This window comes from Perca flavescens, chromosome 8 (assembly GCF_004354835.1).
Source record: "Perca flavescens isolate YP-PL-M2 chromosome 8, PFLA_1.0, whole genome shotgun sequence".
Classification (NCBI taxonomy): Eukaryota; Metazoa; Chordata; class Actinopteri; order Perciformes; family Percidae; genus Perca; species Perca flavescens.
The window spans coordinates 3,033,260-3,059,432 of NC_041338.1; the positions used below are offsets into that span (position 1 = coordinate 3,033,260).

At 46.6% G+C, this 26,173-nt stretch overlaps 1 protein-coding gene across 4 annotated transcripts in view; it reads left to right on the forward strand.

Annotated features, from left to right (window-relative positions):
• akap13 (A-kinase anchoring protein 13) overlaps positions 1 to 26,173 on the forward strand; it is a 95,494-nt gene that overhangs the window by 16,715 nt on the left and 52,606 nt on the right. For 3 of the 4 annotated variants that reach the window (XM_028586074.1, XM_028586072.1, XM_028586073.1), the window contains exons 2-10: positions 5,768 to 5,811; positions 12,787 to 12,958; positions 13,057 to 13,154; positions 13,932 to 14,009; positions 14,149 to 14,368; positions 15,947 to 16,139; positions 18,232 to 18,442; positions 19,616 to 20,267; positions 22,093 to 25,068. In XM_028586074.1, the coding sequence (XP_028441875.1) occupies positions 5,779 to 5,811; positions 12,787 to 12,958; positions 13,057 to 13,154; positions 13,932 to 14,009; positions 14,149 to 14,368; positions 15,947 to 16,139; positions 18,232 to 18,442; positions 19,616 to 20,267; positions 22,093 to 25,068 (4,633 nt within the window). In that variant the 5' untranslated portion in view covers positions 5,768 to 5,778. Of the gene's footprint in view, positions 1 to 3,963; positions 3,971 to 5,767; positions 5,812 to 12,786; positions 12,959 to 13,056; positions 13,155 to 13,931; positions 14,010 to 14,148; positions 14,369 to 15,946; positions 16,140 to 18,231; positions 18,443 to 19,615; positions 20,268 to 22,092; positions 25,069 to 26,173 lie in introns of those variants that run through there. The other variant, XM_028586075.1, reaches the window with a different exon arrangement.

The window sequence follows — 26,173 nt, forward strand, 5'->3', positions numbered from 1 at the left end:
GTCTCTTATCAGGACACTCTGGCTGCCCTGGAGTCTGCTTAGCTTCCAGATGCCGACACACACACACACACACACGCACACACAGAGAGTTGGTCTGTGCCCATGTGTGGTAAATCTCCCAGCAGCTTCCTGTCAGGGGGGCAGAGTTCAGTTCTGGGGTCATGACGGAACAGTTGAGACCGAGCTCTGGCCTATTTATAGCATCCCGGCGCAGAATGCATCTGGAGTGTCTCTGGACAAACACTTCTTCCCAGCAGCAGACGGTGGAAGGCTGAAGGCTGGGGGGGCCGTCACCTCTGGGAGCTCTCTGCCACTCTCCCCTCACTCTGATGTCATGTAGAGCCAGACCACTGCTGGGCTAATACACATACCGGAGAATACATGTCATAGAAATGGCTTTAAATAAAAACCACTAATAAAAAGTGGGATGTTCCCATATTTGACCCCAGGAACAGCGTCTGAATGCTGTGGCTCCTCTGGCCTGACAGAAGATACAATCTGACACCTCTCCTCTTTCTCTTGTATCGCTTCCTGTCCCTCTCTCGCTCTTCTCGCTTTCTAAGTGTCCAGATCCCAAGAGACTTGAAAGGTCAGGAGAGTTATGGTGAAGGTGTTTGGCTTTTCTCTGGATAATGTTTCAAATGAGCTGCGTCCGTACGTGTGGACTGCAGCATCTGATGGTTCTCGTTTGATCCAGATTTGGTGAAGAAACAAACTCAGAATTGATGCTGTCTGGGATTTACATCATGTTCAACCATTCAGTGAGCCTTTTCTTTGTTCCCTTCTTCTCTTTCATGTGTCACTTGTCTGGATCTCTCGCTCTGATCGTCGGTGCTTTTAAGACACGTTGGCAACTGAACTTAATTATGTATTAGCAGACCTTAATAGATCAGGATCAACATGACGGGGCCGAACATACAGCAACGTAAAGATAAACGCACTAGCGATAGACCGATTTGATTGGCCGGCCGATATATCGGGACGATGCGCGGCTGCTGTGTTCGCCGATAGTTTTTTCACGGCATTATTTACGGACCGGCGTCCAGGCAGCTCTGTGTTGCTGGAGACGTGCAGACCGAGCACTGCCCCTCCCCCACTAGCACCATGGCAGTCTTCAATTACAAATCAAGCACTTTATTTCAGTGGCTACTTTTCAGGTTTATTGTTTATTGTTGACAAAGGACATTTTGTGATGACCTGATTATATCTGTCTTATAATATGTCAGCAAGCAATGCATCACCAAGGCTGTGCTGTAGATGTTGATGAAGTTGTGCACAGTTAACCATATGCAGTGCACCCATCCGTATGATGCACACTGCACGCATAATTTGGGTGACATGATATGTAAGATGATTGCAGAAGTGACACTGATCTGTGTTTTTGTTTATTATTTTTAAAGAAATGGCAGAGCAGATTCCGAATATCCAAAAGTTTCCAAAATCCAGGGTTTTTTGTGATGTACATTGAGGGAGCAAAAGCAGTATGGGCTCCAAATATCTGCTCAAGAAAATCGGCAGCCCGTATCGGTCATCGGCCGATCCCTAAACACACACACACACACACACACACACACACACACACACACACACACACACACACACACACACACACACACACACACACACACACACACACACACTCTGTCAGCTGTGACTGCTCTATGCGTTACTCTGTGTTCTCTAAAAGTGGGCTTTGAAAACAGATTGATCCAAAATTAACCCCTGCTGTGGGATGAGAGGGGGAACACACACACGCACGCACGCACACACACACACACACACACACACACACACACACACACACACACACACACACACACACACACATTCCTCTGGGGGGGTGAGGATTATCTGGAGAAGCCAGACAGACAGAAGGACAGAGGATCTGATGCTGAGCGTCCCGTGGTCACCGTTTGCTTGTGCACGGTGGTCCAGTGAGGACAGTTGACTGCAAATAAGGAAGGCTGAGGACGACAGTGGAAAGGTAAATAAGGGCATCTGATGTGAAGACAGAAACACAGATGATGAAGAGTTAACTCCTGCACCAACAGGAAGAGCAGGCAAACCAAAGCAGCCTTTCTTCCTTCGTGGAGCCTCAGAAACCGACGCCGTTTCCTGCCGTAGGCTGCACACTCTAACAGACTGGGGGAGGGAGGGGTTAACCTCTGGTGACTCCTTTAGTGTGTGCAGGTGTGTGTCGTGCATCACAGCCCACAATGCAGTTGATAGAAAAAACAAAAAACAGAACGGAAGTGTGTTTCTGAGTCCGTCATGGCTGCAAAGATCTCACTGGGGCAACATGCAAAGTGTGTGTGTGTGTGTCTCTGTGTGTGTGTATGTGACCTGCGTGTGTGTGACCTGTGTGCGTGTGTGTGTGTGTATGTGACCTGCATGTGTGTGACCTGCGTGTGTGTGTGTGTCTGTCTGTCTGTGACCTGTGTGTGTGTGTGTGTGTGTGTGTCTGTCTGTCTGTGACCTGTGTGTGTGTGTGTGTGTGTGTCTGTGTGTATGTGTATCTGTGAGAGTGTGTGTGTGTGTGTGTTTGTCTATGTCTGTGTGTGAGCGTGTGTGTGTGTGTGACCTGTGTCTCTGTGTTTGTGTGTGTGTGTGTCTTTGTGTGTCTTTGTGTGTGTGTGTGTCTGTGTGAGACTTCCTGTTTCCTGGGTGCTGACCCCAGCTGTGTCTGAGGTCTGAACAGAGAGCCAGTGTCTCTGCTGACTTCATGTCTCCTCGGCTCTGGCTGACGTCGGTCAACTTCTTCACGCACTGCGCTGAGCCAACGTCTCGGTTTTAAATCTAACATATGACAAATGACTCCCTCTACAATATCGCTGCCTGTAGAGTCCTGCGTTACACTACTTTTGCATTGCTCCCACCAAAATAACGACGAAAGAAAATACGACGAGGCCATTTAGGAAGGAGGATGATGTTATGTTTATTGCAGTTCGTTTCGGTGTCTCTTATCTCGACAACATATCACCACTCTACCTGCCCTGGTATGATGGGACTAGCATTGACCCTTTGCATTTCATTATCAATTATTTACTCCTATAGATTTGTGTTCCCCCATGAGCAGCAAACGCGTATCAATGTGACAGCGGAGCAGGGAGGATGTGTGCGCACGAGGATCCCATTACTTATGATGGAAGACTAGTCGACAACTTTGCCAACACAACCCAAACGTGCAGCAAGTGCAACAACACAAGGCAGCTAATATTACTCAGCAGTCCCAACGGAAGTAGGCCAGCTGGCCGTGTGTCTGCAGCCTTTCATCTCCGCAGGCTCGCTGGGTTTCCTCCTGCCGTCCGCTGAAGCGTGTTTTACGGTAGCCGCGGCCCAGCCGGCGCGCGCACATGTGACGTCGTGAAATCGGCGTGACTATTTATACCCGCGCTGGTGGTCGCGACACTAGTTGCGGTCTTCTCCTGAACGGTGGCGCTAATGAGCAAAGGCTACCGACGCTGCTCTTTCTACGGACTAGAAGAAGAAGAAAAAGGTGAACGACGGCAGAACTGGCAGCAGCCATAGACAGTATATAATGGACCAATAGACCCCGTTGCTCTGGACGGAGACCAGTGAAGGATATTAGAAGCACTTTTCCGGTGATGGCCAGCTTTACTGCGCAGCCTCCAACTGAGAGAATGTGACGTGAGCAACGTGTCTGAAAGTTGGAAGTCTTCTGGTAGCTGTGCCAAGAGAAATCTCAATCATTCCCAATCTTACAGATACGGAGACTGTAGGTGTATGTAAGGAGATAACATGGGAACAGGCTAATTATTGATCACTAACATGCTAGTTAACATTAGTAATTAAACCAAAACATCTCATGTAAGTCAAAACTGCCTGCGAGCTTCTCCTGTACTATACGGTAATTCCTCTACTATGTGACAGTAAGTCACTTGGTTATGACACAATCGTTAGCCTATTTTTACAAAAACGTCTGCTACGGAGCCATAACGTGAGGTACAAGGTAATGGAGCCTTTTATACATTGTCGTGTTTCTTTGGAACTAAACAACGGACAAATAGTCTTTAAACGCTTCAGATGTAAAGTTATTCACAGTCAAGTGACGTAAAAAAAAAATGGCGGTCAGCGGAATGCTAACAGGAGGTGATGGCCAGTTAGCAACAAAATGGCGCCATGATGGCTCGAGTTCTGAAGCGAAGCTTACCCCCTTGGTCGCGACACTAGTTGCGGTCTTCTCCTGAACAGCGGTGGCGCTAATGAGCAAAGGCTACCGACGCTGCTCTTTCTACGGACTAGAAGAAGAAGAAAAAGGTGAACGACGGCAGAACTGGCAGCAGCATTGCCGTCAATGATTCGACCTACTTGGTGGGATCGAGCCTTTCATTCACCATAACAGAACTCCTCTTAACCCGGTAAGTTTACCAGAGAGACCTGCAGTCACTCTGAGAGTCCTCCTGGCATCCGGTTGTCGGCAAACTCGTTCAGGCCTCCTGTTTCCGCTTTGTCGTGCGCCACTGAAAAAAAAAAAGAGCCGTGCGCGACCTCGGCTCGCGCGCCATAAATCCGGGTGCGCCTGCAGGATATTACGTCACGATGGCGCGCGCCACCTTGGATGCGGCTAGTATACCGTAAGTTTAACAGTTAGTGTGACCTGAGGAAATCCATCCCAGTACCCTGCCAGCCTCTGTTAACCTGTGTGGTCCTCTCTTTAATACATCCAGTACGAGGAGGGAGTTGCATCTTGCAGACAAAGACCCAAAGTGTGACTCAGGCCTTCTGCGACTGCGTCAGTCACCTCTCCTTCCTCGGCCCTTTTTTTTTTTTTTTATCAGCCCCCTCCTCACCCCCCCACACTGACTGGAAGGTCAAGGAAGGTAGTTCCAGTTATCTCCATGGTTCCTGTGTTCACCTGGTTCTCTTTATTGAAATGCTGTGTATCCCTGCATGTGGACCTTAAATCCGTGTTTTGTGTGAACATAGCAGACCACACCTGAACAGGTGTGGCTTCGCTGACTGCAGTTAGACATGCTGCTGAATAGTTAACCTGTATTACAGGCTCACTGGGATGGTTCCAGGGTTTCTTTGGAGGGAGGTGCGTGTGTGTGTGCGTGCGTGCGTGCGTGCGTGTGTGTGTGTGTGTGCGTGCGTGAACCTGTTAAATGTCCTGCTGCTGCAGATGCAAAGAGGTCTTGTCAGTACGGTGGTCCTGAGGGCTCCAGACTGCCCTTCACAAAACACGTGAGTGAAGAAAACGTCTGCATCAGCGTGCAGTTAGAAACCGAATGCTGCCAAGAGAGACAACAACTAAAACCGGTGTGATTGCATCATTCTGATGTCATGAAGCATCGTTTGATGAATAATGGACTTCCTTTGTGTTCTGGGAGACTTGCAGTTGGTTGTGTTTTCTCTTTTAACTTGTAATGCTGTTAACGTGTTGTCACCTTGATGGACATGTTGTCCTTATCTTCTCTTGTTCATTGCTAGGGTTAGGGTTAGGCTGCATGTCAAAGTGTCCTCGAGCAGGACCGTGAACCCCCAGCTGCTCCCTGGACGCTGTGTGTGTGGCTGTCCATTGGTCCCAATGCTTAGGATGGGTCAAATGGCAGAGATTGAGTTTCACTACATGAATATGAATATATAAAGTTTCTTCTTTTGTTAATCACAACATGTGTGTAATATAGGGTGGATTGGATTGGAGGTGTATTTATGATTTCTCTCCTCGTGGTTTGTCTCTACTGCTCCAGCATCGGAGAGCATTGATTGGATCCCAGCTAACACATGTCTCTGTCTTCTCTTCTAGAGTCCAGCGCCATGAAACTCAATCCCCAACAAGCTCCACTCTATGTAAGTATCATTTAGACATTTTTTCCTCCCGTCGGTCCGTTTTTGTTTTTGTCCCAACAACTATTAGATGGATTGTCATTGGTTAAGACATTCATGTTTCCCTCAGGATGAATTCTAATAACTAGCGCCAGTATTGGTAACCATTTCACTGTGACTAATACTTTGATTAGAGGTCCCATGGCATGAAAATTTCACTTTATGAGGTTTTTTTAACATTAATATGAGCTCCCCCAGTGGCTAGAAATGGTGATAGGTGTAAACCGAGCCCTGGGTATCCTGCTCTGCCTTTGAGAAAATGAAAGCTCAGATGGGCCGATCTGGAATCTTCTCCTTATTAGGTCATAAGGAGCAAGGTTACCTCCCCTTTCTCTGCTTTGCCCACCCAGAGAATTTGGCCCACCCATGAGAGAGAGAGAGAGACATCATGGCTTTCAAACGAGCAAAGTGACAGTTGGTCAAGGCCTCACCCCCACACTCCACCTTGCCCCCCCCCTCTCCTCCTCAATAGCTACAGACACAGAAATGGCACATCCTAAGGAAAGCTCATTGTGGGACTGGCTCTAGTGGCTGTAATTCTGCACCAAGGCTGAATTTTGGGAAACAGACTTCAGATACAGTATTAGGGGACCACTAAGGCCTATATAAAAGAGACTTCAGATACAGTATTAGGGGACCACTAAGGTCTATATAAAAGAGACTTCAGATACAGTATTAGGGGACCACTAAGGTCTATATAAAAGAGACTTCAGATACAGTTTTAGGGGACCACTAAGGTCTATATAAAAGAGACTTCACATACAGTATTAGGGGACCACTAAGGCCTATATAAAAGAGACTTCAGATACAGTATTAGGGGACCACTAAGGTCTATATAAAAGAGACTTCAGATACAGTTTTAGGGGACCACTAAGGTCTATATAAAAGAGACTTCACATACAGTATTAGGGGACCACTAAGGTCTATATAAAAGACTTCAGATACAGTATTAGGGGACCACTAAGGCCTATATAAAAGACTTCAGATACAGTATTAGGGGACCACTAAGGTCTATATAAAAGCATCCAAAGAGCACCATGTCATGGGACCTTTAATGACCAAACACCTGCAGAGCTATCCCATCAGCCTCAGCTGTTCTCCGTGTTTACTGCTAATTAGCAAGTTAGCATGCTACCATGCTAAACAAAGACGGTGAACGTTGTACTGCTGAACATGCTGATGTTAGCATTTAGCTCAGAGCTAAACTCTGTGCTGCCGTGCAGCCTCTAATCAAGGCCGTCCTCCAAAGCAACATACTGACTGCCATCTACACCATAACTGAAGATTGTGCTACACAACAATCATTTCACACGTGCAACGTTAATTCCTGAATCCTGGTTGGCTCTAGGTGCGTGCGTGTGTGCGTGAAAGAGACAGCAACAGATTTGTGGTTCAGTTGAACCGTTCATTTAAAGATATGTTTTGGTCTCAGCAACTTCCTCATTGGAAGTTTCCAGTGTGTGTCCTGTTCAGAGTTCTGTACTCTGGTCATTAGCAGATATTTGCATTCTGTTCTGCCATTTTCCAAAGTATTGTAAGAGTAGTGTCAGTAGAATGATACAGTAGGACCCCACACACTGTTTCTGTACTTTACTGTCACTACAGTATTGAAGTTGATCTGTAAGTTAGGGAAACTGCTGTCACTGTGCTGTGGCTTTGTGCTGGGGGTGAAGGAGGAGTTCATTGTGCAACGTATCCTGAGAAATCCAGAGTTTCAGCAGTGGAGGCTTTGCACAAGCACAGGATTTCTTTATCTTGAGTGTGTTGCCTGAACAACATGACGTGACCTTGTCTTAGACACACAGAGGGCCAATACTGCAAATACTGTGAAAGGCCAGATTTTGGCAACATGATCAACCGTGTCAAATGCAACAACCGCTTCCACTGCAGCTGTGTCCACATCAGAAGGATGATAAAAAGTTGACAATGTTGGAAGCGTGATGTATTCATTAGTAACCCTGTCCTCCCAGTGTATGTTATTGACTGCTGTCTGTATGTAGATGCACTTCAGTGCAACAAGACATTTACAGTTACGTTCCATAATGCTATATTCATATCCATTAGAGACATTTTGCTGCCTAAAATTATCAAGTAATATTTCTCTGATAGATTTCTTCTGGGGGGGATAACTATAACATTGTGGGCAAAAGGCTTAAGATACAGTAGTGTAAAAATGCTACCCTTCCATAATCTAATTTACCATATATTTTCTGTACAAAGAGTCACATTTTCTCTTTGTAATGCAACTCTTTGCTAATAACACGACAAACAATGTGACTTACACTCTGAATGGTTGTACTTTAAGATAATTGATAAAAGGACCATTATACACGGAGAGTTATTATCACCTATGAAATCCAGTACATGTTAATAATTTATACGTAATACAAGATATATTTCTCGCTAAGCAGGACAAAGCATTACCCGATCTGAATCATCTAGGGGGCAAAATCCAGAAACAGTGTCACGTTTTGACAAGTCACAATGCAATGTTTGTGAAATGACTCCTATGTAATTCTTAGAATTCAGTGATGTGGGAGCTTTGACTTTGGGAACAGCACGTTTCCAGAGGTTTGTGACGGCACCACATGCAGTCCCAACCATAGATATAGAACAAGGTTGTTCTATATCTATGGTCCCAGCATCATCTAGTATGTTAACCTGGGACACTGGAATATCTGTTTTGAAAAATCTTAAAGTTCTTCCACTGACCAATGACTGGTTCCACATGGATGTAAACGTGATGAGGTTTTCCCTGTGCAGAGAGGAACTGAGGGATCATACCCTGCCAGCTCGTCGCTGTTTAGAAATCCCCTATCAGCTGAAATCTCATCCTGAAGCTCTGAGATAATGTTAGACAATGTTGTCAACATACTCCTTATGTCATGTTCGCACGCTATCTCACTGTACAGCTATGAATCTCTGATTGTCTGGAGAGTGTCAGTCTGTCCTTCCAGTATCTGGACAACCGTTCATCCAATCTACTTCACACTTTGCGGCTGTGTTGCTGGGTATCCGATGACGTGCAGTGTAGGGCTGCACGATATGAGGAAAATATCTAATTGTGATTATTTTGACTGATACTGATACTAATCATAAAATGATTATAGTGTGATTTTTGGGAGGATCTGTACCAAACAATTCTTTTTCTTTTAAAGATAATTTTTTGAGGGCTTTCCCCTTTATTCGATAGCGACAGTGGATAGACAGGAAAGGGGGGAGAGAGAGAGAGAGAGGGGATGAAACGCAGCAAAGGGCCGCAGGTAAACTCAGCCTACATGGGGCGCACACTCTACTGGGTGAGCTAGAGGTCGCCCCACGAATATTTTTTTCTTTAGTCTGTAGGATTTGTAGGCTGGGGACATCTCTGCAGTACCACAATACTTCATTCAGAATGGTTTTACACATATTTTGCATTTAACAAATATTGCTCCCCCCTGCAATTTGGATATTGCACTAGTCCATATTGCGATTTCGGTACAGTTGCGATTAATTGTGCAGCACTAGTACAGTGACAGATTTGGTGTTTGGTGCAATTTGGAAATGGGACATGTTCCATATTAATAAACGGTGAATAAAACTAAGTGAACAGCTGTGGGGGCGGGGCTTCAGGCCTCTCGAGCATGTCGTCTGCAGCGGGCTACTAGCGACTACAACGCCTATTTGGAAATGAATACGTCTGAGTAGGAAATCCAACTTCAGACGGCATTCCAGTTGACGTTTCCAACTGGAAACTTAGAAATTCCAACTTCCTAGTTCAACTGGATAACCCCAAAATAACGTTACCACCGTCTAAATACTGACACCCATTAAATCCATGCTTTAACTGTACATTATAACCACGGCGGTGATGTCAAAGCAAGCGACTAATACGCCCGTTTGGAAATGAATACCTCCGCTAAGTGTATTTCTGTTTGCGCGCTTTCACTTCACGCACGAGCAGATCAGTTTGTTCTCCTGAAAGTCTCTCCTTCCTCCCAAAGTCCAAATGCGCCTGGCTTTTAAAGGGAATGGGAGATGATCTCTGATTGGTTTATTGCATGTTAAGCCCAAAACACACCTATGAATTAATGAAGACACTAAGTACAACCCTTTGGAACCATGCGCCTGGCACACAGACACTTTTTCACCCTAAACGCACCTGCGCCAGGTGCTCCACGCCGTGCACTTAGATCTTTAAAATGGGGCCCTCAAGGTGTTTTGGGGCCTTTCACCCCGGCCCAGGCAGCCGCCTAACTCTCCTGAGTATAAAGGCTGCTCCTGGTGTATTTCAAGTTCCCCATCCCCCGGTGTGTTTCTGACCGTGAGGAACAACGATGTCAGGCCAGGAGCATAGCCCTGGACCCAGGGACCCAGGGCGATGCAGTTTGGCAGCAGCACCTCAGGCCAAGCAAACTCACTATTCTGTCAGTAATGTGCGCTGCTGAAGTGTCCTCGTCTGCCCCGCAGAGAACCTGAGCTCCACAACAATACCAGTATGTCAGTAGCCAGGCATCTGTAGACCCCTGCCTGTCTCTGGATCACTGCAGTCAGTTCAGCAGCAGCAGTTGTGTGTGTGTGTGTGTGTGCACGTGTGCGTGTGCGTGTGTGTGCGTGCTGTGAAACATTCCTGTGTGTCTATTGTTAGCCTGTGTGGGTGTGGCTGCTAACAGACTTTTAACTGCATGTTCAGCAGCCGTGTGTGTGTGTGTGTGTGTGTGTGTGTGTGTGTGTGTGTGTGTGTGTGTGTGTGTGTGTGTGTGTGTGTGTGTGTGTGTGTGTGTGTGTGTGTGTGTGTGTGTGTGTGTGTGTGTGTGTGTGTGTGTGTGTGTGTGTGTGTGTGTGTGTGTGTGTGTGTGTGTGTGTGTGTGTGTGTGTGTGTGCGTCATGTTTCACAGCATTCATAAAGGAGCAAAATACAAACCGCTCATATCAGTCTGAAGTCTCTGTTCTATATCTCTCCAAACTAGGGTTGTCAATCACAGTTAACTCGTGAATAATCGTAAATTTATCTATTTTTTTTTTGTTTTTTTTGTTCTAAATGTACTTTAAAGGGAAATGTTTCACGTGTTAATGCTCCAGTGGTGTTTGAGACTGGCTGTTCCCATCCACAGATAACTTCAGTCTTCAGAGAGAATCATCTGGCAGGGCTTTGAAAACTCAACCTGCCATACAAAGAGCCTTTTCTTTCTCTAGTTCTGCTCGAGAAGCTTCGGTTCTTTTAATTGTTTAATGATTACTGAAATAGTTAAAATGTAATCAACAAAGCCTGTTACTCAGAACAGGAAGTTTCTCTTCAGATGAAGTGGGTGGCTCTTGTATATATTCACCAACAATGCTCCTTAAATGTCTACATAAAAACACAAGTCAAAGAAATGAGAATCTAAGATATAAAGTAGTGCAGAGATTCAAATATAGGAGGTAACAGCTGTAAAATATAAAGCAATGGTGGTAGGCAGGTGTACAGTAATGGACAAAGAAGAAATGTAAATGTATATATGTACATGTATGCGTATGAGAAGTAAAAACATTAATATGTATATATACAGGTAAAGCGTTGGCATGATAGTAAGTAAAAGTATATAAAGGTAAAGTGAGCATGTGGAGCAGGTCTGGCTCGGAGCTGTCTCCCATCTCTTGTTTTCTCTCCTCAGCCAGGTGTCCTGGCATGTTAAACTGTTCCTAGCAGAGCGCTCAGGTCTTTTAATCATTTTCAGTTCTAAGAAAAAATTGACTTAAATGAAAGTCAAAAATTAGAATTGGTTTTGAATTCATTCACATTTTTCCTCATGGCCATTTTCTGGGAACTCTGTTCAGATGTGTGCTGCATTTGGAGGGAAGCCCCGGGTCAGTCCGGAGCTTTCTAATGCAGGTGTTCCTCTGAGGGACCGCCGCTGTCCCTGCTGCTGCTCGCTCAGAGAGGGAGACAGGTGTGAGACAGGTGCACCCACCCGTCCATTTAACCTTTATGCTCATTGGGAATCCTAGTCATAGTTCTTAGACCTTGCCCCATGCTTCTAGAGTTGTCCTCTTTGGACTTGTAGCTCCGCTGTCTATCTGTATCTGGGTTATGTATGTAGTACAGTGAGTACGTGGATTTTAGGGATGCACCGATCCAACTTTTTCAGTCCTGATACCGATGCCTGGGCTTTGTGTATCTGATGATCCGATAGCATTGTTGAATTAATAACACACTGTATACCTTCCACCTCGTACCTTCCTTCCACCATGTGGAAGAGACTAAAGGCACCAGACCTTCCTAACTAAACATTACCTTCCTAAAGAAAAAATAATTCTAATATAATAATTACAAATTTAATGTACTGAATTCTTATTTATTTGTACACTCAACTCTTCCAGCATGCGAGCACACGTGCGACAGAGGGAAAAAAAACGAACAAAACTGGATCGGCCCGTGGATCTGTTAATTTTTCCGATCCCTGATCCAGCTTTTCTGTCAATATCAGGACCGATCTCCGATCTTAATAACGGATCGGTGCGCCCCTAGAGTATGTAATATAACAATAGTCTGAATTTGATTTGGGTGATGTTAACAGCATGTTCTGTTTGGATATTCAGATCAAGGCCTTTTTCTGAAGATGGCATTTTCATATGAAGACATGTTTGATATGTCGGTATTATTCAGGTTTTAGAAGCCTTCTTTGGACAGGTATACTGCACATTCAGAATCTCAATCGGGGTTTCTACTCCCAGTGAGCAAAAAGTCATCTGGAGCAAGTCTAAAAGACGTGATTTTAAGGACGTCCAGAAGACGTCCTCCGAAGAGCCAGAATGAAAGTTTTTTTTTTTTCTGGAAATTCTATTAGACGTCAATTAAAGATGTTTTTAAACACCATTTTAAAGAGCGTCAGTCAGTGAGCTGTGTGATTAACGTTGACTTCCTCCTGTGTGTGTGTGTGTGTGTGTGTGTGTGTGTGTGTGTGTGTGTGTCTCTCTCAGGGAGAGTGTGTGTTGACCGTTCAGCTCGATGATGATGATGTGTGTCGTGCTGAGAGAGAGGACGAGGAAGAGGAGGAGGCAGAGTTTTACCTTTTATTCTCGGGATCCACACAGAGACACCTGAGCAGCACGCTGCGAGTCAGCCACGTCACACTGCAGGCTGTGTGTCCAGGTAACACACACACACACACACACACACACATTCTCCCGCAGGTGAATGAATAAACACAAGTGCACTCATAAGAACGTGTGTGTGTGTGTGTTGTGTAGCCCATAATGTGTGTGAGCAGGTCTTGGTGACGTTGTGTTTGGCTCGGCCTGGCGCTCCAGTGGATACACACTCACGGGAGACCTTCTGCTTCGTACAGGTAACTGCTCTGCCAGCTTCCTATTGGTTGTGACGTGTTCCAGCGTGTCACATGTTGCTCTGACATGCCACTGACCAGAGAAGGAGATGGAAATGACTTGTAACAAAAGGCAGAAGCTGCACAGCCTACCTGACGCTGATTTGGGTGTAGTTGTTCTCCCCTCTATAAGAATAATGTACCTAATAATAAAATGACCACTGGATGTATACGCAATGTAAACGTGAGACCATCACAGATTATTAATCTTTCCTTTCATACAAAAAACCATCTGGTTGTGTTTGACACTCAGCACCTCATCACAGAACCCGTGTGTTATGTTCGGGGGGCGGGGGGGTTATGGAAAAGAAGAGGATTGGAACTTACAACTCTCGTGTGTGTTTATGTCACGCCTCGTTCACATGTTCTCGACGACTGGAACATATCTGGAGCACCGTTAGGGTTGGCGTCCAAGAGATTCAAATCTTTTATCAACAAAAGTGAAATTGTTTCCAAATGGTGAATCATTTAAAATCAAGTCCAAAAAAAAATGGAACGCGAGTTGTAAAAGATGAAACAATTTAAAAAGTAGAAAGGTTTGATGGCATGAGACGTCGTGACCTCATGGAAATCACACTGCTCTGTGTGTGTGTGTGTGTGTGTGTGTGTGTGTGTGTGTGTGTGTGTGTGTGTGTGTGTGTGTGTGTGTGTGTGTGTGTGTGTGTGTGTGTGTGTGTGTGTGTGTGTGTGTGTGTGTGTGTGTGTGTGTGTGTGTGTGTGTGTGTGTGTGTGTGTGTGTAGGACTTGGCTCTGGACATGGCCCACTTTCTGCTCGACAACATATCTCCACAGGAAGCATTCCTATTGGATGATGAGCAGGTAAGGGTCACATGTCATGCTTTTCATTCGTCATCTTTGGATATTAGTTTTGATATTGTTGATGTTATATTAGCAAGACATTTCACATAACTCAACGAGCTCTCTTTATTCTGTGTGTGTGTGTGTGTGTGTGCGTCAGATTGGGTTGAAAGAGTGTGAGCGGTTGGACCAGAGCCTGGCCCTTGCCCTGAAATACCTCAGCCTGCCCCCCCAGGGGACTGGACCCGCTTTGGACACACAGACGACACACACACAGACGACACACACACCTGCACACAGTGGCACAGACAGGGACGACATAGAGACACAGCAGGAAGCTACGTCTATGGATGTCTCCACACTGCTGGACAGCTTTACCGGTGAGCAACCACACACACACACACACACACATTTCGTCGTTGGCTCTTACCAACAGAAGATCTTGAATCTCGTTGTCTCTTCAGTTAGACATTATCTTTGGCGTCTTCTTGTAAATCATCTTCTTCTTCTTCTTCTTCTTCTTCTTCTTCTTCTTCTGGGGATGGGATTCCATGGTTACGGAGGATGCATTCCTCTGATTGACATTAGACATGCCCTGGCGATTTAGACTTTGTACTAATTAGGGAAGCACCCGTCTCCGTTTTTCGTCCACGGTACTGATTCCAACCTCTAAACTCCCGACCCCTCAGCGTGGTACTGATGAAGACCATGAACATCCGGTAGCTGGACGTGGAGATGTTCACACACCCACAGCCTTTTTAGGCATGTCAGTAGTGTTCAGGAACGGCTGGTAAAGACTGATCCCAGCTGTCATTCACTTAGCCTCTTAACCACTTAAGTCCACACTGAGCTGATAGAGCCCATGGCTTCCCTGTGGTCTGCACTACTTTTTCCATTGCAGTTGTTCAAAGGTTGCCGGTTCTTTATCCAGCTGTTAAATATGTGATGAAATCATTTTTTGGATAACACTTGACTGTCAGTGCCAACACTAATGCTTTCACAGTAACAGTCTTCATATTAAATGCATTCATTGTGAGGCTCATGCAGTCAGCGATAGTGTGGGGTCAGCTGTAGCTGTGTGCAGCGAGTTGAGCGAGCACAACACAGGACTTTATCAGTACCAGTCCACATCATAAGCTCTGCATCATCATCATCATCATCATCATCATCATCATCATCATCATCATGTCACACAGTTGCACACTGCCTGTGTCGCGTGAGCATTTCAGCTGTGTGGCATGAGCGTGTCAGCTGTGTGGCGTGTCCGTTTTTATTTCGGCTCCCATGGTAACAGGTTAGAGCTTGCACGCTGCCTGCGTGACACGCACATCTCAGGCGCGGCTCGAGATGCGCCCGAAAACGCGTGCCTGCTAAAAATGGAAACGACGCCTATTTTGCACGCGACACGCAAGCGTGTTGGAAGCGTTTCCAATAGGAAAAGATGTTTATATGTCATTTAGATACATATTAATAAATGACATGTTGATGTTTGAAAGGGTCTAGGTTTTGATATAAATGCAGATATAAATGTAATTTTAAAAAGAAATCGATTTTCTAATATGTCATCTGTCAATACAGAACCAAATATTCTGGAGCCTATTTTGCCGTCAATACTGCCGACGTTGTCTTTGCTGTAATCAAATCAGAATATATATTTATGTTTAACATGGTATTTCATTTTATCAATGGGAAACATCCATGTGTCCAGACAAGGCTAGCAGCAGCAGACAGAAACATCCATGCAGCTGACATGCAACAGAAACGCCACGCTCACGCCACGCAGACTGGACTCATCAATGAGATAAAAACCACATGCTCTGTGTTTGTTTTCCAGTTGGCTGAAGTGTGTCCCAGCTGGTTCATCAGTCGTGTATGACACAAAGCAGTTTCCCGTTTCATGTTTCTCTGAAACCCTGACCCAGGACCGGCCGATAGCTGTGTCTTATCTCTGTCCTTAGGCCGCTCTCGGTGCCAGCAGCTGTCCAGCCTGCTGCACGTGGCAGCCAGTCACGGTCTGAGGGCCGTGGCGGCGCTGGTTCTGCAGCAGCCGGGAGGCCGGGAGGCGCTGAGGACGCCCGACGCCCAGGGACAGACTGCCGCCGCCGTGGCCCGGAGCAGAGGACACCAGCAGCTGCTGCAGCTCTTCACACAGTGAGTACACAGAGAGAGAGACGTATAGATATATCATCATCATCATCATCATCATCGTCATCAGGAGCTGTGGAGTGTGGCTGTGTGTTATTATCCTACATCAGTGGGCTTCCATAAGCTCAATTTCAAAAAGACAAAAAGTCAAGACAACAAAAACATGAAAAGTGCAAAAAGAATAGAAATAGAACTGCATATGGCAGAGTAGCAAGTTGTATACAGTATGCATGTACAGGAGGCTTCTGTATGTCAGAGCATCTATGTCACAACACAGACAGACAGACAGACAGACAGACAGACAGTGTTCCTGCTAACGTCTCTGTAGGGCTGCGATTATTTCAGTCAGTATTGAAATCACGATAATTTAACACGATTACTCGTTGACTTCTGGAAAGATGTTGCAATTATTGAATTTAAAAAACTGTGGAAAAAGTTAAATGAATCAACAGTAAAAAAAAAAAAAAAAAAACATACAACTGTGAACTTTGCCTCAATACTTTTCCTATTTAAACTTTCTTTTTTCATTTAGAAATCGAGAGAAAATAAGAGTTTACTTTCAAAACGTAATGAGCTAAATAATTGTTTTTCTCGATTATTCTGTTTTTGTGATCATTGGGAGCCGAAATCATAATCACGATTAAATTTCGATTAATTGCACAGCCCTAAATCTCTGTGGAACAATGAAACTAGTGTTTACACGGTGGCCCAGCGGTAAGCACTGCTGCGGGCCGGGCCTTTCTTGTGTGCATGTTCTTCTCGTGTTTGTGTGGGTTTCCTCCCACGATAAAGACATCCATGCTAGGTAACTAGAACTACAGTTGAAAATTAGCCGGGCTGGCTAACACTGGCACATTTACAGAAATGTCGATTAATGTGCATTGTCCTAATAAATCTTAATCTTAAATCAACTGCAGGGATTCCTCCTAGTCACTTGATTACACAGCTGCTGTGTGTCTCTACTCTCAGATATTCCACATGCAGCTGACTCATTAGTGCTGGCCGGTTCAGAAAGGCATTAACTAGCGCACGCGTACGTCAGACTGTGGCATGTGTTCTTTATTCATAGAGCACAAAATACCAGAAGAAATGAATACAACAGCAAAAGGAGGAGAGGATAAGCAATAAAGATAGTGAGAGTAAAAGACTTTCAGCCAAACAGAAGTCGAAGCCGAGCTCAAGTCAACCGGACGAGGGCGGTGAGGCTTGGGAGTGTGAGCAGGTTTATATGAATCAGCTGTTCCACACTGGGAGTGTGTCCGTGTCTGGCTTTGGGAACATCCGGAGCATCTGATTGGTCCAATCTGGAGTTCTGCTAGATAAGGTGACACCAGCCCGTATATGACCTTAAAAACAAGAAACGCAATATTCAAATCAACCCTGAAACTTACAAGAGATAAGATCACGCTTTCTTTTTCCTGTCTGTTAGAGAGAGAGAGAGAGAGAGAGAGAGAGAGAATTAGTAATAATAATGTTCAGGTGGTAAGGACTGAGTTGGCAGACAGGACAAACAAGCCTGCTGCATTAATGCTGCAGTCACTGTGAAGAAAAACTGGGTTAACAAAACACACTGTGTGTGTGTGTGTGTGTGTGTGTGTGTGTGTGTGTGTGTGTGTGTGTGTGTGTGTGTGTGTGTGTGTGTGTGTGTGTGTGTGTGTGTGTGTGTGTGTGTGTGTGTGTGTGTGTGTGTGTGTGTGTGTGCGCTCAGTAACTGAGCACCTCTCCCATGGCTCAGGCTGAACTGGGAGCGTCAGAGCTCAGCTGATTGGGCACAGAGTGTGGAGGTGGAGCTGGGGGGTGTGGTTAAAAGACTGCGTGAGTGATGTGAAGCCTCCACCACACAGGGCAGTGTGAGGCACGTAGGCTGCCTGTCGGGAGTTGTCCTGTAGTTGTGTATTAGTTAGATGTTTTTTGTTTTTTTTCCTGGACCTTTTAGTTATTGACTTTATTTAATATATGAACCACACAGGTAAGACTCAGAGAGTCCTGGTCCCCCTTGTTGTCTCAATCGTACGGGACAGCAGAGTCAGTGAGCTGGACCAGCTGTCTCACACACACACACACACACACACACACGTATGACTTTGTGTCCCTGCAGGTATGAGACGTCCTCAAACGTCCAAGTGGAACTAAAGGAGCAGCCGCACGTCTACCCAGAAGGCCGAGTGTTTCAGCACCACGCCGCTCTTGGCACCTACACCCTGACCTTCCCGGGCCTGGGGCAGAGAGGCGGGGGCGGCGAAGACCGCTGCATCCAGGAGGAGCTGAAGGAGCTGAGGAGACGCATTGGTTTTCACAGGGACACACAGGTGAGCTGACAGCAGAGACAAGAGTCTCACCTGCCTGTCACCGCCGGTTTTTAAGATTAATATTTAGCAATTAATGAAATAAAAAAAAAGATATACTTATTTTGGGTACGTTTTCACTTCCAAATAACGTGCTTTGTTTCAGCATCTGAGCTCCCCGAGCTTTGACACGCGAGACTAGAGGTTAGCATCTGTCTGCTGTAGATGGCTCGGGTTACATTCCCAGTTCAGATCATCAGCACAGCAGACCGATGTTCCGTACGGGACTTTACTCCCCACAGTAACCGAGAAGCTCCACCTTGTTCATTTTTGCTTCATGTTGTCTTCGCCCTAAACCATTTCCAGTGCCATCAGAAGCTTGTAGGAGGAAACGGGAGCAGGCCAGTCACAGCTCTTGTTGTCTCCATGTGGTATCTCTCTGTCAGCCTGACGTGTAGGAACATGGCAGCCGTGGAGATTTTGTACTGGCTGTAGGTCCGCCGTACACACACGTGTAACTCTGCGTAACTTAACTTATTGTAACGCTGGGTTAAGCAGCGTCCCTGCAGTGATTCACTGACAACAACTTCTCAGTCCCTCCCCCCTTTCCGCTAAAGCCCAAAACGGTCTCCTAAGCCCCTTCCCCCACAAGGGAGCAGTGATTGACACGCAGTTAGACACGCAGTTACACCCTCTCCCCCTGGCCCTGATTGGTGCATCTAAACAGGATTTTTGCAAATCGCACTACAGGCTGTAGGTGGTGCCAGAGGAGCTGGATTTATTTTCACGTTTATTCATGTTTTCATGTGATGATTTTTTTCTGCTTCATGTAGTTCTACTCGAAACAAATATGTCAGAAAGTTAGTTTTTGTAAGTCGTACCTACTGCACCTTTAAGTGGTTGTGTTGATTCGGTCGGGACAAAGAAAGAAAAGTTCCGTTGTTTCCTGCAAGTTGTAGTCTCTTCTGTGACACAGGAAAAGCCACAGAAAGCCACCACAGGCTTTTGCGTGAACCCAGCATCACATTACCCTAACACAGAAGCTTATCGACAGGTCCCGTAGCTTACCTTCTCACAGCCTGTGCATGCACCAAAGCCATATATTTAGATTTTCATTGACATGTTTTGTAGTTGTGTTTTTGAAATTTGAAATTTTCATTCAACACTTGTTCTTTTGTGTTGTCTTCCTCGTTGCAGGGGAACTCTTCTGGTGCTGCGGCTCTCAGCCCTGCCTGTAGGCAGCAGAATGCAGGGCTGTCTGCAGTAACCATAGAGACCTGTAGCACAACAACAGAGGAACAGGGAAGTCCTCAGTCATTGGAGGAGAGAGCCCGAGGGGAGGACTCCGCTGTCACTCAGACATCCTGCAGCAGCGCAAGTCTTTGTCAGAGCCAGGAAGCTGCCAACTCTCCTGCAGGCCGCAACCGCAAAAACAAAAGAAGGGGTAGAAAGACTACGAGACGTGCAGCCGAATCTCCAGGAAGTAACAGAGGCCCCCCAGAGGTGGGTGGAGGGACAGCTCGCAGGCCCCCAAAGGCAACAGGAAGTGGGAGAGAGACAGATGGAGCTACTTCACCTAGAGTGCCAGTGACAGCTCAGCGTGGTCCCACAACAGAAGGGACTCCATTACCCAGAAAGCCAGGGTCTGCCCCAGGCACCGATGGGAAGTGCGCTAGCAGGAAGGCAGCGGCCGCCATCGTCGTAGAAAAACAGGAAGTTGACCTGCTGATGTGTGAGCGAGTTGCAGAGACCGAAGCGGTGACACGGACAGAGCAGGGAGACACTGGACGTCTCCCGGCGGGACAAGCTGACTTCAAGTTTGCTGTGGAATCAGCCGCAGAGAGGACAGGTACGTCCCCCAGTGGGTCAATGTTGGACTCACCCAGGCGTGGGGAGTGGGAAGCAGATTTCTGCTGATTTCAGCTGATTTCAAAGTGCTGGCCAGAGATTGTACCACACAAACCTACTGTCAGATCACCTAACTAATAAAAATCAACTTGTGATTTGGGAAACAGATTGGCTGGGCAGACAGGAACTGTGAGTTTGTATCACTGTTGATTGCTGATGAGATTTTACACCCAAACCGGAAACTGGTGTGCACTGTGGGAACAAAAGAAACCTAACGTCAGAAGGCTCCTTTCTAACTGTTCTTTCTATTTGTAATCTGTAGTCACTCGCTCAGGAATAGAATGTGACAAAGACAATCACATGTTGGCATTTAGCTTTAGGGTTAACATATACCAAACCATGTGCAATGCAAATTTCAAACACAACACACCGTGGCCTATTAACCCATCCGGCAGTTATAAAGTCTGCTGTTTCTGCTGTCTGCATTGAAACAGACCAAAACAAGAACTACGTAGATACTTCCTTACTTTCTGGTAGAAGCACAGGTTTATCTGGTCAACAAAAGCATGCAAAACGTTTGGCTTCTGAAGTGCTCCCAGTACAGTCGTGCAGAGGATGAACCAGAACCTGGTTGCAGCTGTAATGCGGGGCTATATCTGTTATTTATTCACTGCTGCTACTTATATTCACACCATTCTTCATTTATGTTCACACTGTACTCGGTTTGTGTTGACACTGCACTACAATAGCCTTTGTACAATCCATTGTTTTAGCGACCTAATCTTTCAATCAATCAATCAATTCCTTATTACCTAATCTTACTTCTACTTAACGTTTTTATTTCTTGCACTGTAGCTATTAAAAATAGTGTAGGTCTTAAAAATAGCAACAGTATCCGTTTCAATACCGTCATTAAAAGAAATGCAGTGCACTTATATAGGAGACAAGGATTACATATTAAATATAATTTATGTAATTATGTGTGGTTGTCATCACGTGACAGTGTGGAGGAGAAAGAAGTTTTTTTGTAAGTTGTTGTCATGTTATTATTGTTTCAGTATTAGTGTTTGGTATTCAGTTTCTGAACGGTGCACAAGCCAACAGTTTGGTGACGCCGGCTGAGCCTTACGTCATCATTTTTAATTAGTCACGGTAATACCGTATACCGCGGTAAGATAGGGAGGAGGTTTGACGGTATCAAAATTTGGATACCGTCCAACCCTAGTAGCTATGTTACTTTATGTAACTCATACACTTATTGACTAGCTCTTTTCTTACTCTTGAGCAACTGTAACTAAACAATTTCCCTGGGGGCGGGGGGGTGGGGGGAATCTGATTCTGAACGTCAGCTTCTAGAAAGAAACACTAGTAGTCTCCGGTGGTTAAACTGCTAAAAAAATAAGCAATCTGGGGAAAAAGAAACACCAGTCGAGAGAAAAATGAAGGTTAATGAAGTAAAGTTATTTCCCATCACAGCGTATGAACTCTCCCTGTTTCAGCTCTGACTGATCTCCACACAGCTCACCGGCGCAGTGAGCGATTTATCAAAGGTGCTCTAAGCGATGTTGGGTGACGTCACTTCGCCCCACCCTCCTCCTCCTAGCTAACTTCCCTCTTCACGCTTCTCTCTCCTCCACTCCACTTTTTTTACAGTGTGTTCAGGGGACAGGCTGCTAGCAGATAGTGAGGAGATGTTTTTTTACAGTGTGTTCAAGGGACAGGCAGCTAGCAGATAGTGAGGAGATGTTTTTTTTACAGTGTGTTTTAAAGAAAAGAAAAAAACTAGTTTTTTTGCAGTCTTTAATCCAAACCTGTGTCCTTTTCAGTAACCATGGGTCAGGAACAATCCCAAGATCCCCAGGAAAGTCAGCCGGGCTCAGAGGAGCCGAGCCAAGCTGACACCACTGACAACAGTCCTCAGTCTGGCAGGAGGACCAGCCCCAAGTCCCCGGGCAGTGACCAAAAACCCCGCAAAGGCCTGTGGCGGGATGGAGGATGGATTGGAAGCAGAATGGGATCACTCCCACAGGCACCAGAAACCTTAGCGAAAACAGTGTGGTATCAGGGTGAAAACCTGGACCAGGGTGCCAACGAATCCTGGAAGAGAGAGGCGGTGAACTCCCAGTCAGTTTGGTATGATGGTGACACAACAGATAAGCGAAGACATGAACAGCTGGAGCAGGGAGTGACAAAGCAGAAAGAATGCGCCTGGAGCTCGGCCCAAGCTTCTGGTCTTAGTTCTCAAGTGTCCGCAGCTCTTAGTCAGCCACATGCTGCTGGAACACAGCCAGCACTGTCACAAGGGCCGGGCGCACAAAGACGGGAAGTGCACGGATCACAGCCAGAGGAGGAAGTAGGGCCAGATTGGAAGGAGGGAGGAGTGGAGGGAGACGGAGAGGAGGTCACTAACAGAGAGACCAGTTACAGCAGACAGAGTTCTGAAAGAGCAGACACCGAAGAGGGAGGAGAAGAAAAGCAAGGGAGCCAAGAGAAAGGAGCAAAGGGCAGAAAAAAAAGGCGGAATAAGAGGGGGAAGAGAGGGGGGGCAGAGGGCAAGCTTAGCTCCAGCTCCAGCATCGAGTCTCAGAGTCACACAGAGATAAAGACAGACCTAAAGACTCAGTCAGAGACCGAGTCAGAAGCCAGGGATAGAACAGGAAGGGCAGAAGGCAAGTCTCCAACCCAGAGAGAGGAAACCGACAAAGACGCCATGCTTCTACCCAGCCAGACAGAGGGCCAGACCACGGGCACTCATGGACCGGACTGTCCTAGTCCTAGTGATACCCCTCCAGACTTCAGTCCGGCAGACCTAACTGAAAGTACAGCTTCCCAGACACCAGAAACAAAGGAATTATCAGAGGACAGCGAGCACTTTAACCCGGATTCTAGCGTCGCTGCTTCAGAACTCGGTCAGATGGACATCAGGAAGGCAGACGTGGAGGACATTACAGCTGTCCAACCAGTAAAAAAGGAAGTACTTGACCCTACCGAGCTGGAATTAAAGGGGCTTGTCAGTCCGGTCCAACAAACCGTGGATAACGTGGAGTCAAATCCATTGTCAGAAAATGAGGATTTGACGGTTGCTGGTAAAGCTGTAACGTCTGGGGATCGAACAGGTTTGGTGGACTCCGCCTGTCCAAAAGAACTTCCTGTCAAACTTTCAGATCCTACGGAGTTCACCGAGAACTCGTTTCTTGTGGAATTTCCTGTGGATCCCGAGGGAAGACCTGTAGGATTTATGGAATCTGTGCATCCCGCAGAAGCTGGGGGTCTGCCATTTGAAGGCACAGCGGATGTTTTACCACTTCAAATACGGGAAGGAAGCGCCGAGACTACTGCGAGGGGATACTCCGAGCATTGTTTGGTCTCTGAGATGCTGAGAGATCAGCAGCACACAGACGAAAAGAGAAATGAGCTGTGGGTGGGTGAAGAGGAAGCAGCTAAGAAAAGAAGGAGGAGGGAAGAAAATGGCAGTGGCACGCATCGCAGGGAGTTGTCTTCCATAGACGGAGAACGAGAGCTGGACTACAATGAAAACCTAGTTGCCACGGCGGTAGCGGTTGTAGCGGTAGCAATAGCGTCAGCCGTGGCTAGCCTAGAGCTGAGCCAGCAGTTAGCAGACAGTCAGTCAGAGCGTCGAGGGTCAGAGGATTTACTCAACACTGTTCAGGCCTCGCAGCTGATGGACACAGACAGGTGTCCTCTGGTACCATGTGAGACAGGACAGCAGCCTGTAGAGCACTCACGACCTGCTGATCGGTTCCCCTCTCAACAAGCAGCTGATGTTGAGATGCGTTACAACCAGCCAGCTCAGCTGGACCTGTTTGCGCATGCAGACACTCCCAGCTTGCCACATCTCCACAAAGAGGAAATCCAAACAGAAACCGCACAAAACAAAGTCTTGACACGTTCACCGCCTGAAGAAGAAGAAGACAGCCTGCTCCGAGTTAATGGGAAACTTTTGCCAACAGCAAACCAAACGATCACAACCGAGGTAGACGGCCGGGGTCCCGTGCAGGTTGACGTCCAGCTGCAACATCCAGAGGCTTCGGAGGAGAATCCCACACCAGGAGAGCTTGGAGGCCCGCAGGAGCAGTCTGTCTGCCGGGAAGAGAGGGGGATACAGCACAGACCTGATGGGGGCGATGCAGGAGGACAGCCGCATTTGCAGGACAGTCCACACAGCTCCGAGAGTCAGCAGGACAGTCCACACAGCTCCGAGAGTCAGCAGCAGGACAGTCCACACAGCTCCGAAAGTCAGCAGGACAGTCCACACAACTCCGAGAGTCAGCAGCAGGACAGTCCACACAGCTCCGAGTGTCCACACAGCTCAGAGTGTCAACAGGACAGTCCACAAAGCTCAGAGAGTCAGCAGCAGGACAGTCCACACAGCTCCGAAATTCAGCAGCAGGACAGTCCACACAGCTCAAAGGGTCCGCAGCGTGTGTCAGACTGCCAGGATAAAGAGCAGGACAGAGACCCACAGCTGGAGGCTCACCTTAAAACGTCCTGTGAAGGGGACATTGCCACTTTGTCCCTTCCTAGCTGCTCAACACTTCCTGTTGCCCTGCGTGACTCAACTCTTGCGGCCCGTCCCGGTCCAGAGGAACAGCCTGGAAAATACCAGTCATCCCAGGCATTAGCAGACCGGAAGCTTGTCCCCGCTGGCAGTAGCACAGGTCCAGAGTCTGTTGCCATGGATACTGAAAACACTCTGGATACAGTGGATGGATGGAAAGACAGAGAACGGATTAAGATGAAAAGTGAAGAGAAGGTCCCAGCGGACGTCACATCCCAGACAGGTAAATAACTCTCTCTCGTCACCTCTTTCTTTACCTGGGCTAAACAGTTTGCAGCTTTATGGTCTGTACAAGATACATTGGTGCTAAACATCCTCACATATGTGTTTCTATAGAAACTGTGGAATAGATCAGCAGTTTGCTTGTTAAGGTCCTGTCAGGGTGCTCCCTTAAAAGCGCTCCGTTACTAAGTCAAGCTTGCTAACTTCTCGACAAATGGAGAATGGAGAGGTATACCTGTGACCATTAAGTCAGCTTTATGGCTTTGCCCTGTTGCTCATTCTCCTGGTCTGTGTGTTTGTTACTGTTCTGTCTAGGAGTTTTTGTTGTGTATGTGGTGTTTATGAACCTGCTGAAAATCAGTTTTATACTGAGTGAGGCCCGATTGTCTTTAATCTTTTCCTGTTTAATAAATAAAAAAATTAATTAAATGAAACAACAGTAGCTGTAGCATTTTACACTAGTGGTGCATTGTAACATTCATAACTGGAACATAAAGGCGATGACCGGGCTGGTGCTAGTAACAGCAGACTGCTGCTGTGTCTGCACATTGTAGCAGGAAGGAAGGCTTCAGAGCAGTCCCTGACACAACTCCCGTTCCGCACAGCCTGTCCCAACACTAATGGTGTAAGTTTACACTCAGATTGCTGCTCTTGTGATGAAATGGCACTCATTGAAATCACACCAGACAAGTGCTCCTCTGTCCTACCTCAGGGGGGGTCAGAGGTCAGGGGTTTCCTGGTCTCAGGGCTCTGCTAATTCACAGTCGGAGAGTTTTACAGTAGAGGGCAGCTGAGAGACTCAGCCGAGTCAGTCAGTAACAGGGAGGGACGGTGTGTGTGTGTGTGTGTGTGTGTGTGTGTGTGTGTGTGTGTGTGTGTGTGTGTGTGTGTGCGTGTGCGTGTGCGTGTGTGTGCGTGTGCGTGCGTGAGAGAGAGACGGCTGTTGATCTGGTGCCACTGTTTGTATGGGCCACGGTATCCAGGCAACCTGATGATGTCATTAAGACTTAACAGTGGACAGTGAAACTAGAAGTAGGCTGAGAATAAGGTGTGTGTGTCTGTCTGTCTGCGGTTGTGTGTCTGTGTGGTTGTGTGTCTGTCTGTCT